Consider the following 24,428-nt stretch of genomic DNA (forward strand, 5'->3'; position numbering starts at 1 on the left):
ACCCACACACACATACATGTGTGTATATATATATATATATATATATATATATATATATATTAAACAACTAAACAAAAGTGTTGCAAATTTTAAATACAAGAAGTAAAAATAGAATCAAATTGTTGATTTACTGAAACTATCAGCTAACCTAGTTTTCTCTAGAATGCACATAAACATGCTCACACACATGCATGCAACTGCACATATCAAATATAGGCATATGCATACATCCACATTCACAATCACAAAAGATCTTCTGGCAAATCTCACTTCCATTTTGGCAATAATGTATTAACATATTTTGTGAATTTAACTTTTTGTTTGTGTGATTTCAGATACATTTAGGTGACTCTTGCTATTTTCACGTTTTGTTTCCTTTTTTTTTTTTTCTAATATTTTCTTTTTTTTTTCCTCATCTTTAAAATGTTTCTTTGTGATTGCTCATTCTGTGTGAGGTTTTCCAAACGTTTCCTGATAATCTAAATAACCATTCCTATAAATCTATCTTTGATGTTTCCTGACGGGTTTAATTCTATCTTAATGTTTGTTCAGGACAAAAAAAAAAATTTTTAAATAAATAAAAATTTTTTAAAAATTAAATAATTTGAAGGCAACAAAACAAAAAAGCAATAAACAACAACATCATTATTCGTTTGTTTAATTAATCCAGGTCAGAACATGAAAACAATGCTATTTACTTCTATCCTCGTTTATCAAAGGGATTTGGTTAAAAGAAAAACCAGTGATAAATGAATCATCTCTTCACACTTTGCAAATAGAACAAGAGATAGATTCATTAACACCCAATTCATTAACACCCAATTCATTAACACCCAATTCACCGCCCAGAGCAGCCAAGCTTCCTATGTCACATATTTTCTTGATCATCTTTATGTTTTCCTGTAGCGAATACACTCGTCTGCATCAGTTGTCAGGAGCATGGCTCAGTGGTTAGAGTGTCAGACTCACAATCATGAGGTAGTCAGTTCAATTCCTGGACTGTGTTGTGTTCTTGAGCAATATATATTTTTTTTCATGTTGCTCCAGTTTACTCAGCTGTAGAAATGAGTTGCAACATCACAGAAGTCTGGTGCCAAGCTGCACCAGACTTCTGTGACTGTTTTGGTAGGATTTTAACAGCTGGATGCTCTTCCTAACACCAACCACTCTGCAGAGTGAACTGAATGCTTTTTATGTGGCACAAACACAGGTGAGGTCAGTTTTGGTGAGGTTTTTACAGCTGGATGCCCTTCCAAACACCAACTACTTCATAGTGTGGACTGGGTGCTTTTTAAGTGGCACCTGCACTGACAGAGTCACCAAATACTTGCAAGACTTGTAGAAATGTGTATTGAACAGTACAAGTTTGATGATATTTTTTTTTTTTTTCGAACACAGAATGCTGTTAGAGCAGCAGAAATACTGGGTAAATTATCCTTACAAAGCGGAAAAATTTGTCAACAAACAGCCAAGTAATTTGTATCTCTCAACACATATTTCGACGCTTATAAGAACAAATGTTAGATTCATTTCTATATTTATATATATGTAGATGTGCATTTAGCTATTTAGCATCTAAAATTATGGATAAATTTATCAGCAGGCAGTTTACCTTTATAGTAAAGCACTCAGCCAGAGTCTTTGAGGGACATGGGTTCAAGTCCCATGGTTGTTTGATGATAAATTTTTCTGCTTTGTAAGGGCAATTTACCCAGTATTCCTGCTGTTCTAACAGCAATTCTGTGTTCAAAAAATAAAAATATCTACTGTGTTTGTATCTGTGTTGAGTGTTTAAATCATGGAAGAAGAGTTTTGAGCAGATTGTTAAAGATGAAAAAGTTGTATTTAAATTGTTTAAATGTAGTTTTTGTATATCAAGTGAGTATAAATATATTTTGTTTTGTATATAGATAAATTTTGTTTGCATTTAAAGAGTATGTATATTAATAAATTTTATTTTTCATAACATATATTTTGATCACTAGTTTGTTATTAAAAATTTTTTTTCATTTAAAAACATCTGCAGACGTTGAATCTCTGATGTTCAAACTGTTTTTTTTAAAGATATCATAAAAATTCTAGGGATATACAGGAAAATAATCATATGGAAAAAAAACTTGGTGTTGGATCTAACTTATTTCTTTACTGTCAACATATATATTTGAACTGAAATATGAATACTAAAATGTATTAATAACCTAATGTATATATGAATGTAAAGAGATGGGAAATGATATTTTTTATTCTCTTTCATCATATGAACTACGATAACATGAACAGGAGATTTCAGCAAACAGATTAACACTCACAGATAAAAAAATGGAAAGAGAGAGAGAGAGAGAGAGAGAGAGAGAGAGAGAGAGAAAGAGGGCATTAACACATTAAACAATATATTAGGTTGGAAGTGAATGAAAATTTCTTAGATGAAAAGAATATTGAAAACTATATTTCGATAAAAATATATAAAAACTTGAATTTTTAAAAATATTCTAGACAATGAAGAATTTAATAATTGCTTTCTTTTCGTAAAAGTTTCATAATTCCAATAGGCAGCTTTCTTCGACACTCCATCAGTTATGATGATGTGTGTTCCAGTTGATCCAATCAATGGAACAGCCTGGTCATAAAACTAATGTGCAAGTGGCTGTGTACGAAGAACTACCTTGAAATATCTTTAATAGTGTGGACTGCCTGATGATGAACCAAGTCTCATGTGACCCATTTCTCAGAAAAGGTTTTTTATACCTGGTTTGAAATATTGTTCCTTCTCCACCAAAAAAAAAAAAAATTAAGCACTGTACCTAAGGAAATTATCATAATTAATTTCCATGCCTTTCACTTGTTGCAGATCTTGAATGTAGTCATTCACATTTGAAAATCTTCACCAAAGATTCTATCCCAAAGCTGTCCCATTTCTTTAACAACCCAAGATCAGGAGATGTGTATATCACAACTAGAAATCAGTGGATGATTAAAACGTAAGTAGCTCTATTCTTGGTTACTTATCTAAACTTCTTTCTATCTGAATATGTTGAATACAGACACTGACATGGCAGCATGGTTGAATAAGTTCACTTCACAATCACATGGGGTGGGGAACAAACACAAAGACATGTACACATGCATATACAACTGGTTTCTTTCAGTTTCTGTCTACCATATCCATTCACAAGATTTTCACTTGCCTGGGATTATAGTAGAAGACATTTGTCCTATGTGCCACGCAGTGGGACTGAGCCCAAGACCACATGATTAGGAAGCAAACATTTTATCACACATCCACATCTGCACCTATTTTTTGTTTAAGTTTTAATCATATAATGGAACAGTAAGTTTCTAAAGTCCTGAATTCTACCAAGTTTCTTGTTCATTGACTGTTCATTTTCATACAAGATATTCAGAATAATTTTTGATATGTCTGGAAACGGAAGGATTATTTACTTGAAAGTATCCAAACCCTTTGAGATTATGAAAAGCAAATGCTTGGACTCATTCCCAAGTATAACTTTCTATTAAACGAATATAATAAATTCCTTGTGATTTTTTTTCCTGTTCTATTCCTGACCATTTGTGGGATCTAGAATTGTATAAGGGTAAGAACCCCTGTCATCTTCAGATCAGGCTTGCTCAGGTTCACACAACCTTGAATCACCACCCATGTATATCTTGTATAGCATGTGACAGTCTTTCTTAGTGACACCCAGGGGCATCACTTAACTGATCAAAACACGTCTTCACAGAGAAGCCAATGGAATTTTGACCAAACTTCTTACCACAGAGCCACTCCTGCATCTTGGGGCTCCTCCTGAATTTGTACACTATTTTTTTTTTCCAGCATTAGAACCAGCAGGGATTTGTCCTTTGTAACTTCTAAAGGTAAATTAAAGAACATTGTATACTTCCAAGCACAACAGTAGATATGCAGGAAAATGTTATTGATTAGGAAAAAAAAATTCATTTTGAAAAATTATGTAAATTAATACTGTTTTCAAAAACAACATATTTTTCTCGAAAAACAAATGAGTGAAATTTTATTTTAGGTTCTATATTTTTTCTTTCTTCCTCTCTTTCTTTCTTTCTTTCTTTCTTTCTTTCTTTCTTTCTCTTTTCTTTCTTTATTTATTTATTGCACGTGTTTAGGAACTTAATTTGATGCATCAGAATTGCTTCGATGCAACAATTCTGAGTTAATCATTTCAAGACCAAATGAATATCGTTAGCATCTTTTTAAAGTAATTCATTCAAAATACATTCAAAGATATGTGTGTCTTTATATATATGCTAGACTACCCATGACCCATTGGGTTATCAGGAAAGTCTGAGTTTCATGCACATATGGTTGTGATGCATGTGCCTGGTGTACCCTTATCAGACGGGTAGTCATGATGGTTATACTGGGCTTTGTATATTTTACCCCAGTGTCACTTTGATGAAATGCACTGCTCTCTCACTCAATAATGATAACAATAATAATAATAATAATAATAATAATAATAATAATAATAATAATAATAATAATAATAATAATAATAATAATAATAATAATAATAATAATAATAATAATAATAATAATAATAATAATAATAATAATAACAATAATAATAATGATGATGATAATGATAATGATGATAATAATAATAATAATAATAATAATAATAATAATAGAAGAGTTTAGTATTTGAATTGGCAAAAAAGTGAATGAGTATGCTACTGGTATGTGTACCTTTAATATAATTCTTAGGGAGAATTTATGCAAAATTCAGCTGCTATATCTAGCTGCTTAAGCTACTCTCATAGAGTTTTTTAAGCCTTGGCTTGCAATGGAAAAAATTAAGACATCAACTTTTGTTGTATTCTTTTTAAATATATTCCATTAATTCTTCCAAATGTACAGGAATGTGCTCATACTTTGAGAACTAGTGCAAGTATTATATTGGTTGATTTCTTTTAAAACTAATCACAGTCAATAAGTAGAAGATAGTGAAAATGAAGAGAAAAGATCTGATGATAACGAACTATTCGAAAAGTTATCCAGGATATTTCTTTTACTTTTGGTAAGCAATTGTATTATGCTGGTAATTTTTGGCAAATGCATAAATCTATTGAAAAGCTCTATAAGCAGTTGTATGAAATAAAAACCAAAGCATAGTCCTACCTGGGGTTTTAATGGTTTCTGATGTTGATTGTTAATCTGAGTAATCTATAGCTGGATTTCCTTGATAAATTAATCATACTATGTGAGTAGAACTATATAGTATACATACTATGTATGTGTATTCGTATAGTACTTGGAAAGAAAAAAAGATGATGGAAAAAATGTAAAGATGAAGATTTGAAATATGTTATCGGTAAAAATTTTCATTTTCTTTTAGCTTTTGCTAAACCATAGTATTTTGCAGACAATTTGGCAAATGCATGAAAAACAAAAATCAAATGTTTGATATGCTGCTGCTATATGAAAAGTCAATGTATAGTTCTAATTGGGTATGTTTAATTATTTTAAGACTCATGTTGAGCTGAAGAAAATGTTAGTGGAAAGTTGCCACGATAAAAATGACTGAAACAGCTGGATGTTCCTTGTGTAAAACCAACATCGGTTCCAATGAGCCTCAGTTAAGCTAACTTCACTTTGACAGATCGGTATCTGCTGTAGATTTTTCTTACAGAAAGATTCCATTCTTCATGTCAACGTGGTGAGCTATCTGCCAATAATTTCTTAGCTAAGTAGACAGAAGCAGCTGGAATGGTGTGTTTTACAGAAGGAGATCTTTCAATCATAAATATTAGAGAAATATAATTGAATGCAATATGATTGTATGTGTTTGTGTGTGTCTATGTGTGTGTTTCTGCATGTATATTTATGTGTGTGTATGCATGCATGCATACATATATATATATATATATATATATATATATATATATATATATATATATATATATATATATTGAATGATATGCATAAAAAAATATAGATAAAAATTGCTTCCCTATCAATGGATGAATTAGATGAAAAGGAATGTGAAAAGATGTTTAAGAACATCATAAATTAACTTGTAAAAAAGCATGAAGTCATAAGTCAATGCCTCGTTTTATAAGCTATGGATTCCACTCACTAAAAGAAAAAAAAAGATATCAAAATACCATAAAACAGAAAGTTGCAGTGTTTATGCATTTTCATTAAAATATTTTGCAAAAGAAATTTTTTCCTGTTGCTGGCAATGGAAGTCAAACTACAGACATACATCAATGAGAAATTACTTCCGTATTAACCATACGCTTTTATAATCTCATATGTAAGATAGATGCATAAAACCAGGTAATTTTAGAAGGGAAATGTTCTTGTGTTACCCTTGAAATATCAAAAATTTCAAAGAAAGGAAACTGTGAGCCAACTGGATTTTAAAAAATTGGCTGTGGACTTGGCTCACAAATGAGCTTATGTCGACAGTACTTCATTGATGACATGAAATTTTTATTGTGCTCATTCTAACACAGGGCTAAAATAATACACCTGGAAATCATATAATGTGCAGTAATAATTGTATAAAGCATGACTGCGATGTTTAACATTTCTGTTTCTTCGTCCAAGCTCATCTGTTGTCAAAATTGCAATTACAGCAAAAATGACTTTTCACTTGGAAGCTCTGGTTATGATGTGCGAGATGAAAACATGAAGGTAAGTTTTATTAAATCTTACACACGCACACACACACATTAAGAACACAAATGTCTGTGGAATACTCAACCACATGTATGCAAATTTCATGAGTATATAGTTCAGAAATCCATCTACTTTACATTTCTTTTTTTACTTATGCCAGTGCCGTATAATGCCCCCATGGCAGTGGCACGTAATAAGCACCCAGATTACTTTGTAAAGTGGTTGATGTTAGGAAGGGCATCCAGCCATAAAAACCATGCTACAACAGACAATTTGGAGTCTGAATAGTTCCATGGCTAGCCAGTTCCATGTCAAACCATCCAACCCATACCAGCCCATGTCAAACCATCCAACCCATGGAAAACGGATGTTGAACAATGACAATGCTGATAATGATGATGTGTGCATGTCCCATCTTTTCTGGCATACAAGTTTATGTCGTATATTGTGTAAACATGTAGAGTAAATGTTCAAAAATCATCCTGTTGCATTTCACATGCAATTTTTGACCTTCCAAACCAAACCTATCCTTTCTGATTATAAATTTTGGTCTGAAATATTCAACTCGTATGCCAGAAAATACTGTATGTACTTATATAAGTTGGAAGGGTCTAAGTTGAAAGTGACTTAGCTGCTATTTCTAAAAGTTCTAGGGACTAAGTTGAGTTTTCTTTATTGGCTCATACATACACTATTTTCCAGCATACAAGTCAGCATAATACATAGTACAAACTTTCATACATTGTCACTATCTTTCCAAATCCTGTTGCATTTCACATGGAATTTTTGGTCTTCCAATGTCGTCCTGGTGTTATAAACCAACCTACCTGTTTGGGGCTGTAAATTTTGGTCTGAAAATTTCAACTTGTATGCTGAAAAATACAGTGTATCAGCTAAAAATTCTTAGTGTCAATCAACTAAAAATAATGTATGTTTTATATCCAGACCAAATAGTATGGACATTATTCACTTGTTACTCTCACCATCAGAAATGCAATGAACCAGAGACTGACATCTTGGAAATCTATAAACAACAAAAAAATATTGTCACATATAACATTTGCCAAAAACAGAAAAAAAAAAGAAAAAACAGTATAAAATAAAGGAATAAAGTGATACATAAAACTGCAGAGAGATAATATACATTATTAGCAAACTGTATCTGCAAAGGAAAAAATTTTTTAATTTAGTTTTTATCATGTAATCAGCTTTGTCTAAATATGCACATGTGTATGACATTGTTAACAGATAAATTGTCATAAAATATTCACCAGACTTTCAATTAATGGTTTGTTGATCCTTAATAGAGACTTACTTCCTATGCCTGTAGCATTAATGTATGTGAATGTGGAATAACGTGTAGCAATAGCAATATTTTCATTATCTCTTTCTGTGTTTGTATATTTTAATAAAATTATTCACTCGGGAATTTTTAATTTAAATTTCTGTCAGCACATTTTTAACGATCAGGAAACAAAAAAAAGTGGGGAAAGAAAACGTTAAATGTTAAAAACAAGCTTAAAATACAGAACATAAAATTAATTGTATGCATAAAAATATATACACACACACACACACATATGTGTATATATATATATATATATATATATATATATATATATATATATATATTAATGCATGTGTGTGATAATATATATGTATGTGTGTGTGTGTGTGGATGTATGTATGTGTGTATTTATAAGTGTGTGTATATGTGTGTGTGTGTGTGTGTGTGTGTGTGTGTGTGTGTGTGTGTATATGCATTCTTGATATTATTTCTATTTTGAAGGCCATATTCATTGCAACTGGACCAGATTTCAAAGAGAGATTAGAGATTGAACCTTTTGAAAATGTGGAACTCTACAACATGATGTGTGGTTTGTATTTGTCTAATATCTAATATTTATTTCCCTTTTCTTTAGTGACATTGCAATTGATACAGTTACAAACTATTATTTACATAAAAATATTTTGTTATGGCACAGTGAAGAAAATGGAAAATTATCAGTTCATATTTTTTCCTTTCATTATCATCAACATCACAATCTCTCTGTTTTCTTCCTTTTCACTTCTTTCTCCTCTTGGTAGCAAGTCAATGAAGGAAGAGACCTTTTACAAATTTGCTGAACTCATGCCAACCCCTCTCAATCTTTTGTCTCCCCTCATCTTGTCATCTATATTGCATCTGTCACCACCTTACTCCCAGGTTCCTCTGCACTAATTAGCATATACTCAGGGCCAACCATAGCCCTGTGAGTGAATATAGTTGATGGAAACTGTGTGGAAGCCCATCATATTTATCACTAAGTGAAATCGTAGTTGTGGTTGATGCAGGTGTCATATAAATGGCACCCTTGCTGGTGGCATGCAAAAAGCACCCATTACACATTTGGAGTGGTAGGCATTAGGAAAGGCATTCAGCCATAGAAACTATGCCAAATCAGATTGGAACCTGGTGCAGCTTACCAGTTTTCAGTCAAGCCATCTAACCCATGCCAGCATAGAAAGCAGACACTAAATGACAATGATGATGTGTGTGTGTATCTGTGTGTGTTGTGTATGTGTGTGTGTGTGTATGTGTGTGTCTTTGTATCTGTGTTTGTCCACACCATTCCCCACTGTTCGACAACTAGTGCTGGTTTGTTTGCATCCCCTTAAAGAAACTAATAGAATGAGTACCAAGTTTATAAATAAAGATATATACTGAGGTCAATTTGTTCAACTAAAACCTTTTAAAGCAGTACTCCAGCATGGCCGCACTGTCATGGCTGAAACAAGTAAAAGAAGATAAAAGATGGTTATCTCTGTTGCATTTCATTATGACGAGAAATAACTCGTATCAGTTTTGTACAGAAACTGTTAATCTGATTGGCTTTTAGTTCTGCATATATAATTCAAATATTGCTTCTCTGTAACTCAACCTCCTAGAAATAGCTGTCAAATTTCTCACAGAATCATACCTCACTGTCTTAAGAAAACACATCATATAATAAAATGTATATTGACGTTACATACTCAATGTATGTAGCTGAGACACCAGAAGTTGTGATATCCATATGGAAAGTATACCTTTAAAGACGTATAAAGTTAAGAAACACAATATACTTCAGAGCTAGGTGAAACAATATCACAACAGAAGTGACCACAAGAGTGACAGATATGTATTTCATGTGTTGCAGTTTCTTAATGTCATGTACTTGTGTAACTTTTGAAGCGCAATCAAATCAGCTAGTCTGAAATATATATAGGAAGAGTATATAAACTTTATATTTGTATGCAAAGGCACCAAATAAGTGAAATGAAATCTGAATTATGCAATGGAAGCAGTTCTATTGGAAAGAAAAATCTATATCAATATAATATACTTAATGTATTTCTGTCACTGAAATGCACAGAACTACAATTTCCTTCTGGGGGAAATCTCTTTATAGACATTTAAAAAAAAGCATATATTTCATTATATAACGAAGTCTACAATATATAATGTAGTTGTTGATAAATGAGATGACATGACCACAATATGAACACCTCTGATCAGAGATCTACTTGATCAGGCCTGACCAAAGGCTAAACAATTGAATAACATTCTGTATATTTTATTTAATGAGGATATGCTGTAAGAAACAACACTGCCTTATTCATGTCAAGAAAGTATCTTGTACAGATGTACAGAGCTAAAAAACACAGAGGTATGTCAATAGCAGATGGAAGGCATCCAGTAGCAGTGGTTGAATTGTTAGAGCTGGGATTTCTGTATGTTTGTGCATCATCAGTAGCAAGTATCCACTAGAAGTATCCACATGCAGTAAGAAAACTACAACACACAGTGTATTATTTTCCTCTTAGGGCTGCTGTACTGGAACCAGAATCTTCATATAAATTGGCAAAGCAATTTCAAACAATTTTAATAATCCTTCTTTCTCCGGTTTATTGTTTCCAATTTTGTTTTTGAGTTTTAGTTGTTGTTGTTGTCCACCAGACAAGAAATGCGTAGCTTTCAGTTTATTAACTGGACCATCAAGCCACAGTAAACATTCTTTTTTCCTTTTTTTTTTCACCATTGACACACATGATCGTTCCAGAAATTACTTTTCTCTGTAAAGACAGCTTTAATATAGTTTCCTTTCATTTCTTATTGCCTTTATTTTTACTTTTTACTTTTTTTTTTTTTTTTTTTGCTTTGGCTATGTTTATTGACAAATACAGAGGGTTCTCATTTCCTGATCTGCACCTCACACTCATCCTCCTTCTGTGCCAAATTATTTGACTTGGAAGAATCTTAGCTGTAAATATTCATCATCATCAAAAGCATCATCATCACTGTCATCATGACCATCATCATCGCCAAAAACATAAACAGCAGAGACATCCTCCTCATCATCATCATCATCATCTTCATCACTATTGCTACTTTCACTTTACATTTCTGTCACTATGCTTGTATAGGTTTAGAGACAGATTTTGATAAAGAAAGACATGTGGAGTTTGTTGGAAGACTTTATAGACTTCTGAAAGAAATAATACAAAAACATTGTTGATTTATCAGGCAGAACCCCTGTAACATTTGAAATGTTTAGAATAACTAATTTAAAATTAGTTTTATCGCCACCCAATTTGTTGTCAGTTCTTGTGATGTCCCCTTCATCTATTCCTCCGTGCATAATAAAAGAAATTTTTATTATTATGAAAAGTTTATCTTCAGTTGTTTCATGCATGTTTCTACTGCACCACCTGTTCCATGTATTTCCATGTTCCTCAGGTGTGTGTCACATTGTGTTCTTATTTTGGTAAGAACTGGGTGAGTATAGACTCCACTTCTTGCTGTACCGAACCAGAGATATGACTTAGTCTCTTGTTATATTCGTATATGTTTTATTGTGTGGGGTACGTGTAATATGAGTTGTGTTATTTTAATGGGCAACCAATTCTGCTGATGTGATTATCATCTCTTTTTCTCCTTTTTCTTTCCTTCTCTCTGTCTCTTAAGGAATCTTGAGTGTGTCCTGGTTAACCTTTCCAAGGCCATATTTCTTATGAAATGCACTAAATATAATTCTTAATTTAGCTTGATAACAATTGAAGATTTGTCTCCAAATCTTAATCCAAGTATTGGTATAAAGCTGGACATTAAACAGAAACAAGATGTGCATATATGTATACGTATATAACCGTCTCACAATTGTGTGTGTGTGTGTGTGTGTGTGTGTGTGTGTGTGTGTGTGAAAGGCAAATTCGACCTCAGCAGAATTTGATCTCAGATCAGAAAAGACAGGTGAAATGCCACTAAGCAGTTTGAGCTGAGTGTTTGATTGTGACAGAAGCAGTGACAGTCGTAACTACAATAGCAATGCATGTCTTCTCACAACTGAGTGTGTATGTGTGTGTGTATTTTTAATAGTTAGTGATAAAATAGTTAATGCAAGGATCACTAACTAGAAATGATTATGCAATGAAACGGAGAGACAGGGAAGTAAGTTAATGTTCGCATAACATATGAAGCATTAAAAAGAGAACTGGAAATAAATAGATGCTAATAAGCGTAGGAAGGCAGTTATTAACATGTTTAACGAATGGAGCATTAGAAAGTTGATAATTATGGATGCAGAGGTTTTATATTGGAAGCAGGCTGAGACAATGGCTGCTATCAATTGGCATCAGTCATCATCAAGCAAATGATGTCTTGAAAGAAATCCAGGCGACAGTTGAGAGAACCAGAACATTGGATATGGCTGAAAAGGAATAATGAAACCCGGCTGTAGAGGTGATGCATGCGTGTGTGGTGGTGGTGGTGGTGGTGCAGCAGTTTAGTATAAAACTATCAAGAAGAAGGTACCAAAATTGGGCCTTCTTAGTTTATATATTCTTGGTGGTATGTATTCTGGTGTTATATGGGAAAAGGTTCTCATTGAAGATGAAAGGAAAGGTCTATAGGAGTTGTGTGAGAGCTGCAATGTTGTATGGGAGTGAGACAAGGTGTCTGAGGGAGAGAGAGATGGTAATTTTAAGAAGGACTGAGAGAGCAATGGTTAGAGAAATGGGTGGCATGAGGCTGTTTGATAAGAGGGGGGACTGAGGACTTGGTGGGGATGCTGGGGTTGGAGGAATTGGTGGAACAGCTGGCAAGGGCGAATGGAGTGCGGTGGTATGGGTTTGTTTTGAGGAGGGATAAAGAGCATGTTCTGAGGAGGGTGCTACTGTTTGAGGTAAATGGACAGCGAAAGCGAGGTAGACCAAGGAAAATGTAGAGGGGACAGGTGGAGGAGGAGATTGGGAGTGTTGGCTTGAGAAGGGAGGATGCCCAAAACTGGGCAAGATGGTGTGAGGGTGGTTGCTATGGTATTAAGGTAGATCTAGTCACCCCTGTGAATGGGGACAAAACTTAGATTTAAAATGATGGATGATGATGATATATAAGAGGAAAAATGGATAAATAAAACCAGGCAGATATCTTGAAAGTACTCAGTAGTTAAGCAAACATGGTTAACCACATCAAACAATCTGATACCAATAAATTCAAATAGAATTAATATCCATGGTAATTCCTCATGTATGACAAGTAAATCCAAATATCACTTAGAAGACTTTCAAGAAATCTAGAATACATAACAAGAAAATAATGGAGAAAATCACACTTTTATTTGATAATTACACCATATTTCACCGACAAGCATTTCTATTGCTGGCACCACAGAAATAATACAAGAATGTATAATAAATAATGGTAATGTAATGTATAATTATCAAATAAAAATGTGATTTTCTTCATTCTTCTTGTTATAAATACACATATCAACTAACGACTACACAATTTAGGTGTAGTAGAATCATGTCAGTGACCTGTACAGTTCATACAATGAGTATTTTGACACCGAATAATAAATGTCTAAATGAAATTAATAAATGTTTAAGTAAAATATTTTTTGTGTTTTTGAATGGTTGATGCAAATCTTCCATATTGCTTTCATTAAATATAATTTTGTGCTTTGAAAACAATGTAGTTTCCCAAAATTTAACTGTTTTGCTCAAAGCTTTTCTCTTAACTGTTTGTTTTTCCATTTTTTTTTTTTCTTTTTTAATACAGAAATCATGAAACTACATATTTGTGCATTAATTGTATTTCAGCATTACTAGATGTTTCACCAAATGACAACAATGGTACAAATGGACGTTTAGAAGAAGCTCTGAACATGGATTTGAAAAAGCAAAAATCCACCATTTTCCTCATAGAAAAATGTGTCTGTTCAAACAACATCAGCACAATAATGCCAGTTTCTTCTAGCTGTTCCAATTCATCAGAAATTGAAGTAAGTTCTATACTTTCCTTTCCTTTCCTATTTATTATACATTCTTCTATTATTTTACTGGTTTCAGCCACTGAATTATCCTTTGTATCATATTCTGCTTCAGTACTCTTGTTTGGATATAAATTATAACTTCTCCACGCTTACTAACAAGAGCAATATGAAATGATGCACCTTGTTCAAGGACACAATGGGCCATTACCTGCTGGAGGAATCAAAATCATGACTTAGAATTTTTTTTTTTTTTTTTTTCGTTTACCTGTTGACATTTACCTGTTCCATTTACCTGTTCACATTAATTTAAATTCAAAATATAAATACAAAGAAGCAGGAAAAATAAAGAAAGAAAAAAGGGGGAAGAGTAAAGCAAACCCCAGAACAAACAGTGTGCTCACCCACATCCCATAGTAGTGACCACAGTGGTCTTGCCACAGAGAATGACCAGTGACACTCGCTGCAGTAGCCACTCCACCTAGCAGGGCTCATTTCTCTGATGGTCCACTGCTATCCCTATTTTGTGGAAGAAATCAGTAGTACGGGGTGTGAGAACACCCAACATCTCAAGGACAACTGGCACAAACTGTTTATTGAAGTTTTTCTCTTCCACATTACGAGTGGTAACACTCGGGTTTGCAGCCAATGCAGCAAGGTTTGGAGCCTGAAAATGTGTCACTGTATGCTGCAACCCAGACTAGACATCTATCTCCTTCGAACGTGATGAGAGTTATCCCATCAGGGCACTTGCTGTCTCCACAGTTGAGACCTACTGGCTCAAGTTGAGACAGGAAGCCATCCACATCCAGATCTCTTCTGATTATGTCATCCAGAGTCGCATGCCAGGGGGAATCGGTCAGTGCTAAGGCTACAGGATAACAATTATAAATCCAACACCGAAAGTACAAAGTTATGCACCTTCACATACAAACAACAAAAAAGTAAACATATCAACATAAAAAGAGAGGCAACAAAAAATATGTAAAACAAATAATGTTTTTCCTCGTTGAAAACATTACATTTTACAATTTCACCTGGCAAGAAATATAACTGTTTGGTGGTTTGGTATGTTTCTGTTAACAGAATAGAAAATTGTTTAAAGAGGGTGAAACATTTATAACATCAAAATTATCATTTGCATCATATTCTGCTTCACTTCTCTTGTTTGGATATAAATCATAACTTCTCCAAGCTCACTGACAATTTTTATTAAGATGTCTAGTACACATTTGGAAACTTTCCATTGTATATATATATATATATATATATATGTGTGTGTATGTATGTACATACATATATAATGTATGTACATGTGTGTATATATATATATATATAGATAGATAGATAGATAGATAGATAGATAGATAGATATAGATATATTTATATACATATATACATATATAAATAAACAGAGCAATGTGTGTGCATGTGTATATGTATATATATGCCTATATACATATATGTGTACATATATGTGTACATACATGTGTATGTATGTTTATGTGTATTTGTTTTTACTTTGCTTTTTATCACCATATATATGTGTGTGTATATATACATATATATATATTTGCACTACACACACACACACACACACACACACACACACACACACCTATTTATATGTGTAATTTGACTCTGTCCTTGATGTTCTCTCTTGCCAATTAGTGCAACAGTTGTAAAACTTTCAACTTTTTGTGGGCAAAACATTAATGAGCGCTCTTGTTTTTGCTTTTCTTGTTATCACAATATATGTGTGTATACACACACACACACACACACATTTGTTTGTCTTGTGTTTGTTTTCTATGTTGATGTACATTGGAAGGCTATTTATTTGAGGCCTTATTTTATGGCCAAATAGTTTTACTTGTCTTCCAAATAAGGGATTTTAAAATTTCTATTAACTTCAAAACTTCAGACCTTCAGAACATGATGTTCACTGGGAACATATACATGACGGTGCTACATTTTTTTTTAACTCTGATATTTTCATGTAAGCACATGGCTAGGTAGTTAGGGTGTTAGACTCATGATCGTAAGATTGTGGTTTCAATTCCTGGACTGGGTGACTGTTTTGGCAAGAGTCATTGACACCCTTGTGGGATTGGAAGAATGGACTAGCTGAACTCTTGTATAAAAAGTAGCATATTGGTTGAGATGTGAGAAAAGATGTAGGAGTCGTTGAGAGTTCATGAAAGTGGTAGGAAGTCGTTGAGATCGTTGGGAGGTGTTTATTGGAGTATCATGTTTAGTGGAGTAATTTGAAGTATGTCATGTGAAGACAGGTTTCTTTCAGTTTCTGCGCCTACCAAATCCACTCACAAGATTTTGGTCAGCCCAAGGCTATAATAGTAGATACTTGCCTAAGGTGCCACGTAGTGGGACTGAACCTGGAACTATGTGGTTGGGAAGCAAGCTCCTTACCACACAGCCATGTGTCTGGGGAGAGTCATTCTGTTTTAATGCCTTTTTAATTAACACCCTCACCAGTTCAATTTCCACTCGCTTGTTTATAGAAAAAAATAAAATAAATAAATAAATAAGTAAATGAGGGGTAATTGAACCAGTGAGTGTGTTAATTAATAAGGCATTAAAACAGAATGACTCTCCTCAGACACAATAAAATATGCTTCAGCACATGAATTCACATAAAGAATCTTACAAACCAAATACAAAAACGAAACATATATATATACATATATATATATAAATTATATGTGCATGTATTTATGCATAATCAGTTTTGAATGCAACTTCAGTTTTTGCAAATGGCTTATTCAACCAGTGAATAAATATATATATATATAGCCATCGATGCTTGTACACTGAAGATTTATATTCTTCATTTCTTATCTGCCTGATAAATTTATGACTGTATATTTTATATTCCCTAAACAATTTAATCTTCATACATTTAAGATAATAAACTGTAACAATTATATTATCGTATTTTTCTTTTCTTCTTCTTCTTTCTAGAAATTGATTAAAGAAAGACTGAAGAAAGCGGAAGATGATAAGGAATCTCTCATCAGAAAACATTTGCCTTTCTTGGTGTTGTCTAGTACCAAAGACAGGTCCTCCTGTATTCTCCCCCAGAGAGACTATATCATGGCTGTTGATACTAATACAAGCATGCCATTGTGGGCGGCATTTACACTTAATAGACAATCGAAATGGAAGAATGAGGTCTGGAGATTTCTTTCTATCTTTTATGTTTTATTTGTTTCAGTAGTTGGACCAACAGAATAAGTACCACCTTTAAAAAAAAAAAAGCTGGGGTTGGTTCATTTGACTACAGAGCGGTGCCTCAGAGACTGAAATAGATAAAAGATAAAAAGCCAGGAAATTCAGGGGAGGGTTAAGTCAATAACATTGACCCCAGTGTTCTCCTGGTACTTAATTTTATTGATCCCCAAAAGGATAAACAGCAAAGTCAAACTTGGTGAAACTTGGTGGAATTTGAGCTCAGAACATAAAGACAGCCAAAATGCTACAAAGCATTTTTGTCCAGTGTCCTAATAATGCTGTCAGCTCACCACCTTGATATTAAGAGTAGTATTAGTGAAATAGTATATCGGTTAAACCAAGCAAAGTTAGTATAAAAGTTTCTTTTTAATGAAATAACAGATAATTTTCTGTCTGAATAGATATATTAGTGAGTGTTTAGCTGCTAGTTTTGAAAGCAAAAATGTTAAATCTACTTGAAACATATTCTCAATGAAATAATTTGAAAACGTGTAGGCATCAAGTTTACATTGGATTTTCCAGCATTTATATTTAATTTTGCCAAATTTAATAGCAATTCAAAGATACTCTTTGGTTCGTTTATATGCAAATTTTGCAAATATAAAGCCAAGTAAATTTTAGAAAATGTTAACTTTATTTTCAAACATATCAACGAAACTAAAAAACTAAGAAGAAATCAAACGCAGATATAATTTTCCAATAATTATATTTACTTATACCAAATTTGATTGACCAAAACTTCAAGATATGTTTTTCATTCATTTGCATATAACTTTAGCGAATTATAAATCAAGTAAATTTAACAAATGCTAAGTTTGACTTTTAAAATATATCAGTTAAATTATCAAAAATGAAAGAAAATCAAATTTGCATTTAATTTTCCAAACAATAATGTTTATTTTTCTAAATTTGATAGAAACTCAGATATGCTGGCCATTCATTTACTATATTTCCTGACATACAATTCAATGCAGAATATAGTGTAAACATTCAAATATCATCAATATCTTTCCAAAACATGTTACATTTTACATGGAATTTTGGGTTCTCTAAAGTTGTAATGGTATATAAGTGAACCTACCTTTCCTGGCTGTAAATTTTGGTCTGAAAATTTCCAATGTGACTCAGGGGTTCACAACCATTTTGTTTTTCCTCTGGACCTCTTGAATACTATGGATCTCTTTGATTCCTATGAACTCCTTTGAGAAGTTTCCCATTCTTTTTGCTTTTATTTAAATTTCTGGTTTAATAAGAATATTTTTTTAAATAACTAATCATCATCATCATCATCATCATCATCATCATCATCATCATCATCATCATCATCATTATCATTTAACGTCCATTGTCCATGTTGGCATAGGTTAGGTGATTTGACCAGGGCTGGTAAGCTGAGGGGCTGCACCAGACTCCAGTCTGATTTGTTTTATTTATCTATTTATTTTTTAAATTTATTTCATTGTTTTTTTGTTTTTTTTAAATTTTACTGATTTTTTCATTTTTGCAGGAGGATAATAATGGGCAATTAAATAACGAATGTCTTTTCCTTGATACCAGACTAAACAAAAGTCTATGGGGACGCACTGTTACAAAAATGAAGAACACTGGTCATTTATTCAATCTCGGTAATCCTATTATAAATTTGAGAGATGTTTCTCTGTCCGTTACGTTCTTATGATCGTTGCCAGTGCCGCCTGACTGGCTCCCATGCCCATGGCACGTAAAAAGTACCATTTGAGCATGGTTGTCTCCAGTGCTGCCTGACTGGCTCCCATGCCCATGGCATGTAAAAAGCACCATTTGAGCATGGTCGATGCCAGTACCACCTGACTGGCCCTCATGCCGGTCACATGTAAAAAGCACCCACTACACTCTTGGCAAAGATTCAACAGCTGGATGCTCTTCCTAACTCCAAGAGTGTAGTGGATGCTTTTTACATGCCACCAGCATGAGAGCCGGTCAGCGAGTACTGGCATCAACTACGTTCAGATGATGCTTTTTACGTGCCACCAGCACGAGAGCTGGTCAACGGGTACTGGCATCAACCACGTTTAGATGATGCTTTTTACGTGCCACCAGCATGGGGAGCCAGTCAGGCGATACTAGCATCGACCCACGCTTGAATGGTGCTTATGTTATATTCTAAAACTGGAACAAGGTCACACATTTTGGAGAAGAGTAAAACCAACTCCAGCATTTGATTAATACTTCATCTCAATTGCTCCAGAAAGATGCAAAATAAAATTTACTTTTCGACAATAATCTAGATAAACGAGAAGATTTGTTGTTTGTTTTTGATTCATCATATATTCATTGTTTAACCATTTAGCATTCAAATTATTCCACCAAATGTAATGCTTATTTATTGGAAATGTTCAGAATTAATCATACATTATCTTGTAGCTTTAAGATTTTGATGATGTAATTGTTCAGTTTTAGAATGACATTGTGCGAGAGGCTGGATCTGGCCAGTTTTCTGCAATGACATCTGATTGATCATATATTTGCTATTTCATGGTTGACTTTGCTTGGAAAGTTGTTAAACTATCTCTTTGAATGGCTGTGGTCTTTGCATTACCCAAGACTTCTTTCTCAACCATCATCATCATTCATGTCTACTTCCTTATACATTCATGGGTTGGACACAATTTGTCAAGAGAGATTTTCTATAGCGAAATGCTCTTTCTATCACCAAGCAAGTATGTAAACCTAAATCTGAATTCTATGAAAATTGGTTGATAATTTATATTGTTCTCATAATGATATTCACAGACTTCCTCAATGCCACTGAAGGTATCCTCTCCTCCAACACTCTACCAATGATGGAAGGATTCAAGAATGGTAATAATTTTAATTTCTAGCCTGTTAAAACTTAACTATCGCTCATATAATATTACACCTATTCAATTTTTATTCTAACTGTTCATGTATGGTTCATCTGCCAATGAATAATTATTTTCGCTACATAAATCTCTGTAAAATTGTAATGTAAAATAAGACTTCTTCTTAAACAATAAGTGTTTTAGTGAAATCAACAGTCTTTGTGTGTTTCTAAATGGCTAACATGTGTCTTCCAGGCTGCAACCATTTTAGTTTCAGCACATCTTTTTTATCTTGTATTTGTTTCATTCCTTTGACTGCAGCCATGCTGGAGCATTACCTTAAAGGATCTTTAGTCGAACAAATTGCCCCCCCCCCTCCAGGACTTATTTTTTTAGGACTAGGACTTATTCTGTTGGTCTCTTTTGCCCAACCACAAAGTTATAGGGACGTAAACACACCAACACCAGTTGCCAAGCAGTGGTGGAGGACAAACACACACACACACACACACACACACACATATATATATACATGGGCAGCTTTCATTTCCTGTCTACCAAATCCATTCACAGGGCTTTGGTCAACCCGAGGCTATGGTAGGTAGAAGACACTTGCCTAAAAGGTCATGCAGTGGGGCTGAACCTGAAACCATGTGGTTGGAAAGCAAATTTCTTACCACACAGCCATGCCTAGATCAAATCACTTGCATAGCAAATACACCTCCATGATAGTAATTTTTTAAAATATTTTACCCATAACATTCTTCCCACACATTTTTAGGCATCTGGAAGTTTCTATGGAGCACAATAAAGCAGTATGCTTACCAATGTCACATTGCTGTAATCCTTGGACCCATCTATGACCAAAACCAAGATGGTCATGCAGATAATATGACCAGGTAAGTTAATTGAAATAAATTCTTCTTGCTCAGAAATTAGAATTGAAATCATGCCGATACAGCCTGGCATCAGTGATGTCGCAACTCATTTCTGCAGCTGAGTGAATTGGAGCAACATGAAATAAAGTGTCTTACTCAAGAACACATTACACAGCCTGGTCCTGGAATCGAACTCACTACCTCATTACTGCGAGCCCAATACTCTAACCACTGAGCCATTTGTCTTCACATTAGTCTTAATTATTATTTGGTAATTATGACACAGCCTCCAAAGTTTATTAGTCAGCTAAATTTGGTAACTTCTTGTGTATGAGTGTAAATTAGAATTAAATTTATAAAACGCCAAAATATTTGTCAGACATCTTTGATCTAGTTAATGATATTCTATTATTTCTGCATCTATTACTGGTAGTTTTGGCCAGTTCTCAAAAAGGCATGTTTGATTAACTTTTTCATTTGTTTTTATATCTTTTAACTTAAAATTACTATTTTGCTTCCTAACATTCTTAAAACCTGAAAAATAAAGACAAATGCCTTTTTCTCCTTAATTTCAAAATTAAAAAAAATTTTTTTATTTTCAGTTTTGATGACTCATCTCCACCATCTCCAACCCATTTCTTTGCAATTCTTCAAAGAAATCAAGTACAGAAATCTTCCAAAAGCTTGGATATTATATCATTTGTTCTTCCACATTTACCAAAAGTAACAAACTGCATGGTAAGAAAATAGAGATTCCAATAATTCTTTTACTCTTTTACTCTTTTATTCTTTTATCCTCTTCCTGGCTTCATTTATTACCATATTTTCTGACATACAATCAACATAGTATTTAGTCTAAACATTCAAACATTGTCACTATCTTCCCAAATCTTTCTGCATTTCACATGGAATTTTTGTTCCTCCAAAGTCAACCTACCATTTTGGTTGTAAATTTTGGTCTGAAAACGTTGTGTTAACAACAAACAAGATGAGGACAAATATCTGTCAAATGTAAATAATGTAAATAATGTACATAATTCCTCATCTCTTAAATATAGAACTGGAATACATGATTAGCTCAAAGCAATATGAATAAGAAAGCATTACATTTGATAGAGTGGAGGCGCAATGGCCCAGTGGTTAGGGCAGCGGACACGCAGTCATAGGATCACGGCTTCAATTCCCAGACCGGGCGTTGTGAGTGTTTATTGAGCGAAAACACCTAAAGCTCCACGAGGCTCTGGCAGGGGATGGTGGTGAACCCTGCTGTACTCTTCCACCACAACTTTCTCTCAGTCTTACTTCCTGTTTCTGTTGTGCCTGTAATTCAAAGGGTCAGCCTTGTCACACTGTGTCACGCTGAATATCCCCGAGAACTACGTTAAGGGTACACGTGTCTGTGGAGTGCTCAGCCACTTGCACGTTAATTTCACGAGCAGGCTGTTCCATTGATCGGATCAACTGGAACCCTTGATGTCGTAAGCGACGGAGTGCCAACAAACAAACAACATACCTGACTCTATAAGATGATGCAGGTAACATACCTATTTCTATGATCCTTGATTCGTTACTGAGAACCAGTTTGTATGAGTGAAAGATTCAAATTCTTCCTATTTCAGAACTTTAGGGAATACTTGCTTGACAACATTGTCAGTCTTCGAGACATAGAACACTTGACAAATCTTAGATTCGATCGTAGTCTTACTGTTAAGCAACGTACCTTCCTATCTGCAAATCTATGGAATGTATCCAATACTCAACCATGGTTAAAACAAGAATGCTCTCAAGAAAAGGCATGTGAAAGGTAAGTGGTTTGTTTTCTTTTTTTCAATACTTTAAGGGTCCATGTAAGATTTTGTTTTAGATGGAAACTGAAAGAAGCCCATCATATATATATATATATACATGTATATATTTATGCGTGTCTTTCTGTCCGTGTTTGCCCCACTACCATCACTTTGACAACCGATGTTGGTGTGTTTACGTCCCCATAACTTGGCGGTTCAGTCAAAGAGACCGCTAGAATAAGTACCAAGCTCTCTCTCTCTCTCTCTCTCTCTCTCTCTCTCTCTCTCTCTCTCTCTCTCTCTCTCTCTCTCTCTCTCTCTCTCTCTTACATACAATGGGCTTCCACACAGTTTTTCTTTCACAAATTTACTCACAAGACATTGGTTGACCCAGGGCTATAGTAGTAGACACTTGACCACTGTGCCACAATGTGGGATTCAACCTAAAACCATTTGGTTACCAAGCAAGCTTCTTGACCACACAGCCATGACCGCACATATGTAATGTTAGTCTTTTTAATATCAACTGCTTGATCTTCAAGTTAGTTTAGTATTTGGTTTCAGCAGGGACTGGTTGAGCTTCATTGATTTATAATGATTTTCTTTACAACCTCTTAATTATCAGCAATTTTAGCAAAACTTTTGATAGGCTCAAATTGTAGGCTCAACTTTTAAAGTATTATTACAGTAAACATTTCAGCAATATTTTCATAAACTGGGAACAGGTGTGGTTATAGGCATAGCTGTGTGGTAAGAAGTTTGTTTCCTTTCTCAACCACATGGTTTCTACTATATAGCCCTGGGGGGCCACCAAAACTTTGTGAGTGGATTTGGGGTCTGGGAAGCCAGGACACTGCACCACGCCCCAATCTGATCTGGCAGTGTTTCTACAGCTGGATGCCCTTCCTAACACCAACCACTCCAAGAATGTAGTGGTGCTTTTTACGTGCCACCGGAGCTGGCATCGACCTTGATTGGATGGTGCTTTTTACACATGTTAATTCTTTTTTCTTATCATTTGCAGAACACCAATTTTGCTCTTATTGTCTTTGCATAATTTTAATGCAGACAATTTAAATCTTGTGAAAATGCCTGCATTGGAAAAGCTTAAGCGCTGTGGTGTACAAGCATCTTACATGCGACCAGTTTATCCTTATAAAAGTTTACCTAATCTGTACAGTATAGTCACTGTAAGTAGTTCATTGTTTGTTTTTTGTATTGTTTCTGCAATGTCTTATTGATTACTAATTAAGTTATGTCACAAAAAGGAATTTATTGTACTTGGTCACAGATCTGTAGATTCCTTTCAACTAGCATTGCCTTGGAGAAAGCCCATGCTTTAAAAATTTGTGCAATAACACAATATACCACTTGGTCTAGGAAATGAAACCACAATCTTACAATCATGAGTGCTACACCCTAACCACGAGGCCATGCACCCTCGTATGTATATATCTATATGTGTGTGTGTGTGTATGTGTGCGTGCATGTGTGAGTGTGTATGTATGTCTGTATATATGTGTGTGTGTGTATATATATCATCATCATCATCATCATCATCATCATCATCATCATCATCATCATCATCATCATCGTTTAACGTCCGCTTTCCATGCTAGCATGGGTTGGACGATTTGACTGAGGACTGGTGAAACCGGATGGCAACACCAGGCTCCAATCTAAATTTGGCAGAGTTTCTACAGCTGGATGCCCTTCCTAACGCCAACCACTCAGAG

General features: G+C 34.1%; 1 protein-coding gene across 1 annotated transcript in view; it reads left to right on the forward strand.

The window, feature by feature from the left end:
• LOC106870407 (venom phosphodiesterase 2) overlaps positions 1-24,428 on the forward strand; it is a 93,319-nt gene that overhangs the window by 57,664 nt on the left and 11,227 nt on the right. Inside the window, exons 12-22 of the mRNA XM_052976061.1 lie at positions 2,849-2,978; positions 6,619-6,676; positions 8,451-8,538; positions 13,784-13,965; positions 16,936-17,145; positions 18,713-18,830; positions 19,978-20,046; positions 20,809-20,926; positions 21,508-21,643; positions 22,525-22,709; positions 23,717-23,882. Of these exons, the coding sequence (XP_052832021.1) occupies positions 2,849-2,978; positions 6,619-6,676; positions 8,451-8,538; positions 13,784-13,965; positions 16,936-17,145; positions 18,713-18,830; positions 19,978-20,046; positions 20,809-20,926; positions 21,508-21,643; positions 22,525-22,709; positions 23,717-23,882 (1,460 nt within the window). The remainder of the gene's footprint in view (positions 1-2,848; positions 2,979-6,618; positions 6,677-8,450; positions 8,539-13,783; positions 13,966-16,935; positions 17,146-18,712; positions 18,831-19,977; positions 20,047-20,808; positions 20,927-21,507; positions 21,644-22,524; positions 22,710-23,716; positions 23,883-24,428) is intronic.

This window comes from Octopus bimaculoides, chromosome 23 (assembly GCF_001194135.2).
Source record: "Octopus bimaculoides isolate UCB-OBI-ISO-001 chromosome 23, ASM119413v2, whole genome shotgun sequence".
Lineage (NCBI taxonomy): Eukaryota > Metazoa > Mollusca > Cephalopoda > Octopoda > Octopodidae > Octopus > Octopus bimaculoides.